Source organism: Mauremys mutica, chromosome 5 (assembly GCF_020497125.1).
Source record: "Mauremys mutica isolate MM-2020 ecotype Southern chromosome 5, ASM2049712v1, whole genome shotgun sequence".
NCBI classification, from domain to species: Eukaryota; Metazoa; Chordata; order Testudines; family Geoemydidae; genus Mauremys; species Mauremys mutica.
The window spans coordinates 18,052,971-18,067,473 of record NC_059076.1 but is presented as its reverse complement, the minus strand read 5'-3'; the positions used below and the strand labels follow the sequence as shown (position 1 = coordinate 18,067,473).

The 14,503-nt window shown below is 43.6% G+C and overlaps 1 protein-coding gene across 10 annotated transcripts in view; it reads left to right on the top strand.

Annotated features, from left to right (window-relative positions):
• CCDC158 (coiled-coil domain containing 158) overlaps nucleotides 1-13,667 on the top strand; it is a 58,706-nt gene extending 45,039 nt beyond the window's left edge. For 9 of the 10 annotated variants that reach the window (XM_045018440.1, XM_045018434.1, XM_045018441.1 and 6 more), the window contains 6 exons: nucleotides 3,040-3,099; nucleotides 6,231-6,298; nucleotides 7,318-7,524; nucleotides 8,483-8,506; nucleotides 12,097-12,198; nucleotides 13,495-13,667. In XM_045018440.1, the coding sequence (XP_044874375.1) occupies nucleotides 3,040-3,099; nucleotides 6,231-6,298; nucleotides 7,318-7,524; nucleotides 8,483-8,506; nucleotides 12,097-12,198; nucleotides 13,495-13,571 (538 nt within the window). In that variant the 3' untranslated portion in view covers nucleotides 13,572-13,667. The remainder of the gene's footprint in view (nucleotides 1-3,039; nucleotides 3,100-6,230; nucleotides 6,299-7,317; nucleotides 7,525-8,482; nucleotides 8,507-12,096; nucleotides 12,199-13,494) is intronic. The other variant, XM_045018433.1, reaches the window with a different exon arrangement.
• Nucleotides 13,668-14,503: the final 836 nt, after the last annotated feature.

The following is a 14,503-nucleotide window of genomic DNA, read 5'->3' as shown; positions in this document are numbered from 1 at the left end:
CCTATGGTATCAATGACCTGGAAGAAAACATAAAATCATCACTGATAAATTTTGCAAATGAAACAAAAATTGGAAGAGTGGTAAATAATGAAGAGTACAGGTCACTGATTCACAGTGATCTGGATTGCCTGGAAAACAGCGCAATCAAACAATGTGTGTTTTAATACAGCTAAAGTGTGTATGTCACAGGTCCAGACACCGCTGGAATGCCGTGTCCAGTTCTGGGGCCCACAATTCAAGAAGGATGTAGATAAATTGGAGAGGGTTCAGAAAAGAGCCAAAAGAATCATTAAAGGCTTAGAAAACCTGCCTTATAGTGATAGACTCAAGGAACTCAATTTATTTAGCTTAACAAAGAGAAGGTTAGGGGGTGACTTGATTCAGTAATAATGAGCTTTTCAGTCTAGCAGAGAAAGGTACAACATGATCCAATGGCTGGAAGCTGAAGCTAGACAAATTCAGACTGAAAATAAGGTGTAAATTTTTAATTATGAGAGTAACCATTGGAATAGTTTACCAAGGGTCAAAGTGGATTCTGTATTACTGACAATTTTAAACTCAAGATTGGATGTTTTCTAAAAGATACATTCTAGAAATTATTTTGGGAAAGTCTGTGGCCTGTGTTATACCTAGATGTCCACAGAGGTCTCTTCTGGCCTGAGAATCCCTGAATGCAGTAAAACCAGAGGGACTAGCTTTTGGGAAACAATGGCAGTAGAGTTGATTAGCAAGATAGGTTTTAAGATGGTGAAGAAAATCCCTGGTATTGTGTTCCAGGTGACTGGAAGTTCTTTTAATATCAAAGCACTGAGATACATTAGCGTGATACATATCTGTGAGCTCTATTGATCAGGTCTGCACCTCATAGGTATTCATACAATACTGATTAAACTCCCCAAACCCTTTCCAATATGCTCCAGGCGCAGTGCAAAGCCTGGTAAGGATTATCCAAGGGCAATCTCTTTTTTGATTGTTTCAAACCCCCGTAAAGAATCTGAAGGTGTCATACATAGGACATTACAGAAATCCCCGGGAGTGAATGTGGCTCCTTTTCTAGTGAAGTTACATTAATTGAATACAGAGCATATGGACAGATGGAACAATATGCTTCTCTCCAGCTGGGATAGAACTGACTTGTTGACGATTTGGATTTCAGGAAAGCTTTTATTTATGTGGATGGTTTTCTCCTCCAGTGCCTTAATGGAGAGGAGGTGGTGCTTTATGAGTAAAATACTTGATAGAATGGGCTTTCAGTCTGGAAGCGATCATGGTAGCAGAGCTGGTGATGGAAAGGGAGTGTTTTTGTGAAGCTCCAAAATTAAATCAATCAACATTTGCTTCTCTAGGTCACAGCCAAGAAACCTCCCAAACCTGACACTTTAAATCAATCCGTGTCCTTGGTAGGTTCTGGAAATTGACCCAGATGCGTGGTCCACAATCTAACCCTACACTTCTGTGCAATAAGAACTTTAAAGTGGCTGATATGTGAGACCAGATTGGGAAAAGGCAGGAATTCATACTATGGGAGTTGTGATCCATGGGAGTTATCAGATATCATTGGATGAAACATGAGCTTAATACAGGAGACTCCGCTGCATAGTACCTTTCCTTGCACAGTCTCTGGGCTGTGCCCTGCCCTGGCACTGAGGGCCCAGGCTCCGCATGTCGCCATGTCCCCTCTCTCCATACAAAGCCCTGGCTGCAGGCAGGTTTGTGAGGCTGTAACCAGGGAAGGAAGCACTGGGAAATACCAAGTTCAGGGATGGAACCTATTCATAGTTTCCAAAGCAGCTATTGTGAAAAATCAGTCCATGCTGTGAACTTGCTGACAACGGGAAGGACAGTGAGTTCCATACTCTATCACTATCCACCCACGAAGCCTTGAGAGGTAGCTACAGGTGGAAAGAGGAAATACTAAGGGTGTCTGTAAGCAATTGAACTCACCACCATAGCACTTCTGGCATCAGGTCAAGGCCCTGTGGGGTCTTCACTTCTAGTGCCCCCATCGGTCGCCTCTTTGGCCCTGCAGTGGCCTGATTCTGTCTGTGAGTCAGCTCTCTGACTAAGTCCTTTCTAGTCCAGACCCCTTCCAGGATGACAAAAGTACAACTAAAGTCCAAAAATGTCCCAACATCAGAGATCCTGCTTTCCTCACTTGGGCTACTCCTCATCCCAGCCTTTAGGCTCAGTCCTCTGCCTCATCCTGGGCTCAGTAGTCTTATGTTGGGGTTGTACACCTCTTCCTCGGCTCTTGAAGGTGGGCTCTAGCCCAGAGACCCCATATTAAACAGCCTCAACCTCAAAGCCCCTGGTGCTGCTTCCTTCTTCAGTCTGTTTCCCCAGGCTCCTCCCAGGCAGTGGGTACTTCCTACCACCTCTCTCCTGGGTCCTCCCTAACTGAGTTCTCCTTCCTCCTTATCTAGTCTCTTCCTGACCCTTTCACAACTGGGGTCACTAGGTATAATTAAGTTGCCAAACCAAGACCAGCTGACAGATAGCTGCCAGGTCACTGGCATGGTTGAGCCCAACCCCGCCTTAAGGAAATGTCTACACTGCAGTAGGGAGCATGCTTCCCAGCACGGGTGGGTAGACGTGGGAGCTCTGCTCAAACTAGCATACTAAAAACGGCAGTGTGGCCAGGGTGACACAGGTGATGGTTGGGCTACCTGCCCAAGTATGGACCCAGAAGGTCAGGTAGGTTTGGACTTGGGTGCCTCGCCCGAGCTGCTGGCCATGCCGCTGTGGCCACACTGCTGTTTTCAGCATGCTACCTCAAGTGGGGCTACCTTCTCTGTCTATCCCCATTGGGAAACTCATCCCAGCTGCAGTGTAGACCTAGTCACAAAGGGCAGCCAATCTGCAACAGTCCCCCAACTTCCATTATAACGTGTAAACGTCTTGATGAATGCATATAACATTTTAGCAATTTTTTCTTCATATCCGGCTGTGTACTGCTGCATCTTGGGAATCCTGGGCAATCTAGCAGTCCTGATGGTAATGCTTCATGGGTTTCTAACTGGCCTATGTCTTTTCATACAGAGATACTGCCGTGAGAGACTCCGCTCCTGAAGGAAGCTTGGGGCAGGATACTTTCAGCAGGTGAGAAGTGATGCCACTTAACTGTGTGTAACCCCAGCACCATCAGAGCATGCATGTTGATCTCACTATCTCTTTGTTAGTTATTTTCTAGGATGTGGAGGATTTGTTAAATTGAGTTATTCCTGTGCTTTTCAATGCTGTATTATTTGTGAAGCACTGTCAGGATGCTTCTTAGAAAGAGCGTTAACAAATATGATCAGCAGGGCCGGCTCCAGGCACCAGCGCAGCAAGCAGGTGCTTGGGGCGGCCAACGGGAAGGACCTGCCGCCAAAGTGCTGCCGATCGCGGCTTTTCCCCCCCTCCCCCGCCACTTGGGGCGGCAAAAACGCTGGAGCCAGCCCTGATGATCAGGCCAAATCAGTGCTGATTTACACCTGGTTCAACCCCACTAAAATCAGTGCCACCACACCAGGAATAAATGAGTCCCATTAAAGCCCATGTGGAATTATGAAGTTGCTGCAATGATATTTAAATGACGATTGTTAGTGTGGACTAGTGGCTCCTCATGGTGATTCTGCTGTAGAAATAGGCCCCAAAAGTGCTCGTTGTAGACTTAAAATGGCAGGCACTAATGACCTGAATTTCAGATATGCTACAAATCCCATTTAAATCAGCAGGAGCTCTGCATCTCTGAAAATCAGAACATTAGTACGTTAGCACCAAGACACAGAAAGCCAGAAAACTGGGGGAATCCAGAAATCATGAACCAATTTCATATTTCCAGAAATCCATTTAGGGCCGGATTCTGATATCCCTCCTCATGTTAGGTGATACCTTACTCGACAAGTGGTCCCGTTGACTTAAAATGGGACTATTCAGCATGACATAGGACATTGGAATCTAGCCCTAAGTCATAGCTGAGAGAAAAAACAATGAAGGAACTTTCCTTTCAAATAACATTCTTGGATAATAATATCAGATAGCAAGGTTATCTGATCTAGTTTTCCAGACACTGGTTGGAAGGTATGTGCCAGTCCTTCTTACCAAACCATTTGCAAAACAAATCCCTTATTTTTCAGCTGACATTAGTAATACAGTAAATCAGTTCTCAGTCTATACACTGAATCATCCTATGAAATGACTGATGCAATCATCTGCTTTCTCTGTTCTAATAGTCACCATGCATTGCCACTGCATTAAAAATCTCAGTGCTGGTTTATAGGCTATGTTTTTATCTTTGTAAAGCCTTCCTGCCAGATTCATCAACCTATTTTCTGTGACAAAGCAGTAGTTTTTCCTCAATTTTTCCTTTTTTGCTGCCATAAAATAACCTGTCTTTGTCAAAAAGTCAAGAGAAAATAACTAGCAGTAGGTTATTATTTGATAAAATGATCAGTGAATATAAATATGCATGAGTACAAAAAAAACCCAGCCACTTTGTTGTTTTTAATGTGTGTATCGCAGTTGAACTGCTATATATTTATACGTCATGTAACCCCAACATCAGAGCATGCATGCTGATCTCACTGTCTAATAGCATGCTACCTGCCTTATTACTAGTGAGATAATCTTTCTCAAACAAGGAAGAATCAAAAGCAGGAAAGCATACCTAGATGTGAACCTGAACAGTTCTATATCAAATACACTGTGCCACAGACAGCCAGGAGTAAATCCAGGGCTGTTACACCAGGAATGCATGTAGCCCACTCTGTATAGTAAATTTATCTTAAACAGAATGCTTGTCATTGCATAGATTATGTATGGAACAACCACCAGTGTTACGTTGTCCTTTCATAAAATGTATGCCCTAATTAAAACAACTATTGCATGTACTATTTATACACTAGCACTGTTAAATGGAAAAGGATTATCACTCAGCTGCTGCCAATAGCCAAGGCACTGAAGTAGCTAGTGCATAAATGTTGAAATAAGCTTTTCATGTCAATGGTTTGTTGTGTTAGCATCATCACCTATTTATGTCCCTCTGCTGGAGTTACACTCCTTTAGCCTCTGTGCAATCCTCCCCACTTACAGCATGAATTCTGCAACAAGATTACTGTACGGCTCTGGTAATTGTATTTCCAACTGGTTTTAACCCAAAAGTCCTCAGTAAGACCCTGCTCCTGCAGTTTGTTTTGTGTGGGCAGACTCCCTGTACCCAGGCAAAGCTCCAGCCAATCTAATGAAGCTCCATTGCAGACTAACCCCTCTCTTTGCCTGGTGCCACACTGACTTCAGCAGGGCCCTCATGGGCACAGAAGCCAGGCCACATGGATCCCGCTGCAAGACCAGCATCTTAGTCTTTACTCCATCCTTATGCAGGCAAAACTCTCCCTGGGAATTAAGACTGGAGTAAAACCTAAGCAAGGACGTCAAGGTTTAGCCCACTGTTTACTCTCCAGGTAGAGCTTGTGTGGTGTGTTTTCCTTACTATTCTTTTGGTTTTGTTTCTGCTCTGTGGACTGACTGCAATTATATATGTTAACCCTTTGATATAACGTACTACACCCAGTATTCTAACTATAGGAACCTATATGAAAGTCAGAAATCCCCATATTGTACAAGGATCCAGAGCCCATTGAAGTCAGTGGAAAAACTTAAACTGACCTCAGCTGGCGCTAAGCACTCAAATTGTGGTACTAACATAGCTGGGGGCATGCCGCTTTAAACTGCAGTCATCAGTAGAGACTCTCGGATACTATGTTTATGGAGGGCACGTAAATATCTAGATAGGAGCAGCACACTGAATGTGGTACATTTTGACATCACCCAGCACTGTAGGCATCCCCTCCTCTCCAGCCAACATCGCCCTCTGCTGGGCTACACTTTCTCACCCCCCAGCATCCTCTGTGGGAAGAGAGGTTGTGGCCACATTGCAGCTGTACAGCTTTCCCCAGTGATGGACTGACCTACACCCAGGCATGAGGCTGGACCATTAGCTTTAACATTACGCTAAAAATTGCATGAGAATGAATTGCCTGAGCACAAGAATGCTGGAATGGTTCTTTCAGCCCTCCAAGTAAGCCCATTTGAACCCTGTATGCACCATTTACCTTTCATGTATGTGTCTGAGAGTTCTAGAATGCATGCAAACGCTTCACTTTCTCATTGTGGGGATTAGCTACTCCAGCGAAATCTCAGCCTGGCACGTTCAGGAGGGAATGCTAGTCTTGCCATTATTTTGCTTGCAGGGAGCCTTTAACTTTACATGTTTCGGATCTTGAGGACCAAACTGCTACTCGGCCCTTCACACCCACTGGTGAGTTTTCACTGGCTGCACTAAAGAATGCATGTTTCAAGTAGGCATGGCTCGGCACAGAGCAGAATTGTATAGAGACAGGAAACAAGTGTATTTTCATAGGTAAGGTTTACAAGTGTCTCTTAGCAGGAGCTTTTTACAAAATCTCTAAAGCACTTAGCAAAGTGCTTCATCATATGTGTTTTATTATTCATAGGTCAGCTCTCTTGAGAGTGACATCAGCACATGTACTAAGAATTGAAAAGATGAGGAGGGCTTTCCAGTTAGCTGTTTTCCCAGTTCTAGAGCGATTCCAACAAATTACTGTGTTTATTATGGTTTTCCCCATGAATATCTTCCACTTGACAAAATGAATTTCCATAACAGGTATTTGTTAACAGTAGTGGTCTTACCTAGTTACAAGGCAACATTTTCAAACTTGGGTGCCTACATTTAGGCCTCTAATTCCATATTTAGGTAACTAAATAAGAGACCTGATTTTCAGAGGTGCTGCGTAATGGCACCTCTCATTGACTTCATTTGGAGTAAGGGTTACTCAGCACCTCTTACACGCTGGTCATTTTTATTTAGATGCCTCCGTATAAATTTTGGGCACCCAACTTTGAAAATATTGTCCTAAGCCTTCTCCTAAGTAGCTAGACAGAAGGTAAAGCAAGAACTGGGTTGGTGAACAACTTTGAAACTCCTGTCTGAATTGTTGAAAATCTGGTGCTTCTCCAAGGGTGCCAGAAACAAGTAGTTAGCAGAAATACACTTGGCCATACTCCTCTAGGGAAAAAGTACAAGCCATCTTCCAGTTGACAATCCATGCATCAATACTGCATGTGACTTGCAAAGAAGTTATACTCTCTGTACTCTTGGCTAGAGGGTAGGTGCTGCTGTGTTGGCTGCTGATGGAAAATGGGAAGGATCAAAGAATGCAAAGAAGAGAACAGGGTTATGAAATGATTGCATAGCAGAACTCACATTAAGGGTAGAATATGAGCATTTATTCAAATTGTACTGTGTCGATTTTCTAGCAAGTCCATCCATCTTCACTGCCGCTCCTCGTTATGCCTCTTCCCCAAAGAAGTTCTCCCAGGAGGAGAGATACAAAGATAGGTCTCCAGTGCACTCACTGTTAACTGCTCCGCTAGATGACCTGAAGGCTGTCCCTAGTACCTCAGCAGATCACAGACCATCTTTGAGGAAGAGTAGCTCACCAGAAGCTACAACTGCCCGGAAAAGTAAGTATGGCCCCTCCTTCCAATCAAGAGGACTCTGCTGGCTTTTTTCTCTCCCCTAATCACTACTGTAGTGAATTACAAACAACCGGCTAAATTCATCCCAACTGTAATTCTATAGAGACCAGTGGAGTTACACTACCATACACAGATGTTATGTTATGTGGTTCATGAGGGTAATGTTTTTAAATGTTCAGAAATATTTATTTTCATGTTTCCTTTTTAATATATAATTATTTAAATTGGGGTGGGCAAACTTTTTGGCCCAAGAGCCACATCAGGGAATAAAAATTGTATGGTGGGCCATGAATGCTCAGAAAATAGGGGTTCAGGTGCAGGAGGGGGTGAGGGCTCTGGCTGGGGGTGCGGGCTCCGCGGTGCAGCCAGAAATGAGGCATTCAGGGTGCAGAAGGGGGCTCCGGGCTGAGGCGTGGGGTGCAGGAGTGCAGGCTCCAGCTGGGGGTGCAGACTCTGGGGTGGGGCTGGGGATGAGAGGTTTGGGGTGCAGGAGGGTGCTCCGGGCTAGGATCGAGGGGTTTGGAGAGTGGGAGGGGGAATCAGGGCTGGGGCAGGGAGTTGGGGCATGGGGAGAGGTTCAGGGGTGTAGGCTCCGGGCAGTGCTTACTGCAAGCGGATCCTGGAAGCAGCAGTATGTCCCTCCTCTGGCTCCTACGCGGAGGCAGGGCCAGGCAGCTCTGCACACTGCTCTATCTTCAGGCACCACCCCTGCAGCTCCCATTGGAGCACCGGAGGGGGCCATTGGAGCATGTAGAAACTGGACGGGGACCATGCCGTGGCTTCCGGGAGCCACATGGAACAGCCCCCAACCCTGCTCTCTGGCTGGCGCGCCAGAGCAGGGCAAGCCCCAGACCCCATCCCCCACTTTAAATCTTCCCCTTTCACTCAATAAAAGTAGTGGTGATTCTCAAAATTACATTATTGGCCTTTTCTTTTTACACAGATGTCTCCTTCACTCCCAGTTCTTGTAAGTGTAATTCCATGATGCACATTTGTTCCAATGTATTTGATGTTCCATTTTAAAGCTGCGTTCTAGAGTTCGCAAACCTGCTTGCCCTACTGAAATCCACCTCAGTTATTACTAATTTTCTCACTTCACACTGCATGTCCCTGTCCCAAAGAGCTTAAAGACAAAATGCTTCCCCATTTAGGAAGTGCCGCATTGTGACAACCCCTATTAAGACAAATATTTCTCCTCCTGTATTGTATACACTCTGATGTGTATCACAGCAGCTGTTTAACAGTGACGATGATTAACACTATATACCAGTTTAGGATGGAAAGTGACAAAAAATACTATATCCCATTAAAGCTGCACGAGAAGTTACCAGAACATTAACAAAACTGGAAGAAAACAATGAGGGTGAGATTTTTCAAAAGCGTTCTGTGTTGGCCTAACCATTCAAGTCAATGCCCATTGATTTCAATGGCAGCAGAGTTAGACCAACATTGAGGGCTTGTAAAAATGCCGCTCTGGCTGTCTATAAACTGTAAAGTGCTTCTAAAACTAAACTAGTACTTGACAATGCAGAACGTAGAGAAAGGGAGATAAATGTATTTGAAAATCAACCACAGCATTAAAAATTCTGGAAGGCTCAACCTTCCCTTATTAAATCAGAATATACAATTTACGAAGGGCTGGAGTGTGAAGTCATTACCCAATCACAACTCCATACAAGAGATTTGCTACCACATTCCTGGAGAGAAAGGAGCCACTGATCACTTGAAGAGGGGGAAAAAATTACCAAAAAGGTAATTCAAACAAACAGGTGCCTTCTCTCCATCAGGCAGGGAACAGTTGGGGCGATTCCTGTTGTTGCAGGTAGACAGTCTTATTGCTTCCTCAGTAGGAGATCAGCAAACCGCTCTTCCTTGCAGGGAGGTGGGAAAATAAGGGGTCTCCTTTGGTAAGTGTGTTGTCGCTGGGCTATTTGGGGTTTTTTGAAAGCAGCCCTGGTTCTCCCTTTTGGTAATGAGATAAAAGGGAATGATTCTTCTTTCATCAGGGGAGCAAACACACACACACAAAAATTGACTCCTTAGTTGCAGGGCAACCAGTTCCAAGTCATAGTCATAGAGTTTAAGGCCAGAAGAGACCAGTTCATCTAATCTGACCTCAGGCCACCAACACCACCCAGCCACCCTCACCTTCCTCTTCACTGCAAGTCCTTTCTATTCTTCCTAGTCCCTGGAGAAAGCACAGCATCTTCCAACCAACCCAAAACATCTCATCTTTATCATCAGTTGTCATCAAGGCAAATCCCAAAGGGACATAGCCTCCTTACAGATCAAGCACCACCAGGACTGATGTCTAGCTAGGTCCTTTATGGCTAAATCTTAATGGCCAGAACTGGAGGATTCTTTTCTCTAGGCCTGGAAACTATGAGACAAAGCAGGCTCTTTTCTCCTACGCGGTGAAGGGATTCAATCCCTCTTCTGTCTGGCAATATAGATACATTCATTCCTTCACAATCCCATTGTAGTCAGTGGGAATTTTGCCCAACTAAGGACTGAGCAAAAAGGCTTTCAGGATTTGGCCAAACGAATGGCTTGTAGAACAGATCTAAATCCTCCTGCCCAGAAATGACCCTAACTAGTTTGGAAAAGCATAGGTAGTTCAACCATAGAGTCCCCTACTAGTTAAACCAAAAACTTGTCAGTTGCCTTATCTAATTAAATAAAATGTGCAGTTACCTAATCTCGGTATTTGCGCTACTCAGGGTATTTGCTATGGTAAGTATTGAGAAATGCCAAGGACTAGTGGAAATATTGATAAAATCTTAGGTAAAAGTAACAAACTTTTCCATCCCACCACTATGCTGGTAGAAGGGTGTGTATTTTAACACCAGTGTACCAGCCACCTGCCAGTGGCTCAGGTTGCCTGGAGTACTTTATTAATCTAGTATCAAAAAGTCCCTAAAAAAGGGCCATCGGTGATAAATAGATCAAGACTAATCTTTGGAGTGATACCCAGCTACACGTTAGTTATTACATTTGCTTCTTACTTTGTTTGTAATTCCCTTTAGACCCCTGACAATAGCATTTCCCACTCAGTTGTTTTAATTTTTTACAGTTGGCAAACCTCCGGCTTTTTCCTCTGTTTTCTCTAAGGAGCCCTAGCAAAAAGAGCTGTGCTGGGCTCACATCCTTGCGCTTCTGCTGGTGGGCTGACTGGCTCTGCAGCAATGAAACACACACTAGTGGGCTAACCCTGCAAGACTTCGCATGTTTATTGTTTGTTTAAAAACTAGGAGAAGGGTGCACGTAAGCAGAATGAAGGGCACATGACACTTTCACGCTAGTTGTCAGGGACTGTTGGGTAAATGCAAGTCCATTTATCTACAGAACAGCACAAGCTTCCGCTACCACTGTGTCTTAATGCTGATAGGGCTTCTCAGCTCAGGAAGTAATTAGTTGCAAGCCTAATGATGAATTTTGTGGGGTGAACATCTCTGCAGTTGCAATTGCACATAACCCACCAATTTATTTCACACAGACCATTAGACAGGCAGATGACACTGATGACTTTCTGTCACTGCCAGCCCTGGCTCAGTTCAAACCTGTAACCTAGAGATGAAAAGTTCCACATTCCATGCTTTTTCTGTGTGCCTGTGTCTCTGCCCCACCTCAACCTACCTGTCCCTTTCCCACCTTATTTTAGAATCAGCAGCAGATATGAATGGTGCAGCTCCTGACCAGACGTGGTTTACTGCTGGTGCCAGCTGCAGAGTGAAACCAACTATGATTGTGTAATTGTAAAGCATTGATTTGCATGTGCCATTATACCTGCTAAATTGGGCTCGTCCAGAGTCCACCTCCTGCTCAAACTGAATCCCAGACAGGCCAGCTACTAATTCGTTTATTGCTATTACAGCCTTACATTTCAACTCTATTTCTGAACATCAGTATTCAGTCAGCAGCAAAGAATCCTGTGGCACCTTATAGACTAACAGACGTTTTGCAGCATGAGCTTTCGTGGGTGAATACCCGGATTCTTTGCTGCTGCTACAGAACCAGACTAACACGGCTACCCCTCTGATACTTGAGTATTCAGTCAGAGTCAGTGTGGCCTAGTAGGTGGAGCACTGTACAGGGACTGAGAAGACCTGGCTTCTGTCCCTCTGTCTGCTACTGGCTTCTTAGATGACCTTGGGCAAGTCACTTCACTTCTGTGTCTCCGTTTGCCCATCTATAAAATGGGGATAATGATACTGACCTCTTGTGTAAAGAGCTCTGAGATCTACCAATGAAAAATGCTATGCACAAGTATTATTATTAACAAAGTACTTTTTCCTCCTTCCCCCTCCATGCAACCACATAGCATTTTAAAAAATTGGCTTGGTTGAAACAGAAATGATTAATTACAAAAACTGATGTTAATGATCTTGTCATCTCATTTATTTTCTCTTTGATAGGACTACTTTGCATATTTGTTGGAAATCTTTATTTTAGAACTAATTTTAACTCTAATTTGAAGGTTCCTATATAAAAGACAACTAGTTAGATAATGTATTTTTGGACCTCTAATAGTATAGTGACTAATCATTTTCTCAATAGCCTCTCAGCCTGTGGAAACCAGTGGGAGCACATGCAGGCAGCTACAGAACAAGATGGAAAACCTACAAAACCTGGTGGAAACGTTACAGATGAAAAACCAAGGTACTGGAATTTATTCTATTGAAATCACTCGTATTTCTTTTAAAATGTACTGGATCTCCACTGTCTCTTTGTGGTACATACCATAGCTCCGGCCACAGTTGTCCATTCCTGTCAGTTTAGATGTGTCCAATTTACTAATAGCCACTTCCACATTATCCAGCTCCTAGGAGAATAAACAGATTAACTCCACAATGTACTGTACTCAGCCCCTTAACTCTAATGAGCTCTGAGATCCTAAAGCTTTCAAACATGGCAGCTGTTCAGGGGTGCAGTCATGTGTTGCTGCGACCAATTAAATGGGAGTTTTAAAGAGCTGTTGACACTCCATGGAAATTGAAAGCTCTTCTGTTTATAGCAGTCTTCATTTAAAAAGAAAATCAGTTTACCAACAGTGACCACACAACCAGAGCTGATCCTCCACAGCTATTCCTTATTCTAAAAACAGGGAAATACTGTAGTCTCAGCCCACCCACTGATCACAGCTGACATATTAGGGCCTGATCCTGCTCCCACTCACACTGAAACCAGCTAAACTCCTGTCAACTTCAGTGACTGCAGACTACTGGGTGCTGGAATTCCTTTTGTCAGCAGCATTTTGTCTTGCTCCACATTCTGGTTATCTTCCCTTTCCCCTTCACTTCTGTGCTAATGGACGTGGAAAATGAATGCTTCCATACACCATATAGTTCTTATGTGAAAGTCATGAATGATGGGAAACCAAACAGGGAAAAGTTTGGGCCAGCTTGTGTAAACAGTCATATCTCCGTTGACTTCAACGGCCCTTCAGGATTTGCTCTCATTTAACTTCTACTTTATACATTACGGTTATAGAAAACGTGCTGGTGTATTATACAGCTGCTGTATAAAAGATACAGAACAAAAATAACCCCTCATATGCGCATTAGAACAAACTCCACCTTACAAACATTGGCCTAAAGTCAATCAATTTCAATACAACCCATACAAGGGCACAACTCTATTGATTTCAAAGTTACATTTCCTTTCTTACAGTAATGAATTCGGGCCATTGGGTCCAAATGAAACAGCTGTATAGTCAAGCCAAGGTAACAGCCATTTAGTATTAGGCCTACTTTGTGTACTAAAACATCAGCCTAGTAAAGTGGAAGCCACGTTTGTTTTCTAAAGGGCATAGCAAACACAGAGCTTTGCCTGTGTAATGTGCTGGCTGGCTGTATAAACTGCAGCTGTCAAAACCTGAAGCTTGAGTTGTTTTCTGCTCAGCATGATCTAGCAAGACACAGCATTCGAGTGATCTTTTCTCACTGCTATTTTCAGCAATGTCTTCGATGATCCGCTGTCAGGAAAAGAAGATTGAGAAAGTGAAGGAAAAGGAGAAAAAGCTAACAAAATAAAGAAACTCTGTATGGTTGTGATCATTCTAATATATGTAGATTCAGCCCCATTAAATGTGATGCTTAAAATATGATACTGTTAAAGATTCATAATAAAGGTTCATAGTTTTGTAATCAGTGTCTTGGACTAGAATACTAGCTGCAGTCTGCAGTACTAAAAGAGCAAGAAGCAGAGAAGTAAACACAAGACATGGAGATAAAGGTATTGTATCTTTTAGTGGCATACATTGGCAATAGCCACATACTCCAAGGGAGTTATGCTGGTCATCTCAAACAACGCCCAACAGAGCCCACACACCTATCCGGGAGCTGCCACCTGTTCAGTGACTCTTTAAAAATTGTTAGTCTTTAAATATTTTAGTGAGATTCCTTTTGTTAGCCGTCCACCTCTGAAAACAACCTGGAGTAACTTCTATACGTAATGTTATTTCAAGAAGTTCTGCTAGTTCATGCTACTCCATATTTCAGAGCTAGAAACAAATAATGCTGCCCGCCTCATAGGCAAACTGGGAATTTCCCCTTTTCACTTGTATAAACTAGCCATTTTAGTTCCCCACCTCCACCCACTCTTGGACCATACACCTGGCACTGGGGCAGGATTAAATGCATCTCATTCCAGTGTGACTTTTTGGGGGTGGAGGGGAATGGAGTGGGGCAGGGAGGAGGTCCTTTCTCAGTAGAAAAAAAAAAGTTCTATAGCTGGTAGGATGTGTTTAATACAGTAGATATTTGAAGATGCCGTGCACTGGGATATTAGCAGTAGTCGCAATGAAGATGGATTAAGGAGCAGAGTGCAGGTAAAGTAGCCGGAGGTGCATGATAAATGTAATTTAACGTATGGAAACCATCACCATCTATATACATTTCTCAGACTAGAGAGCGTATCTACAATGCAGTGAATTGGCTGAATGGTGCACAAAGCAAAAAAAGGA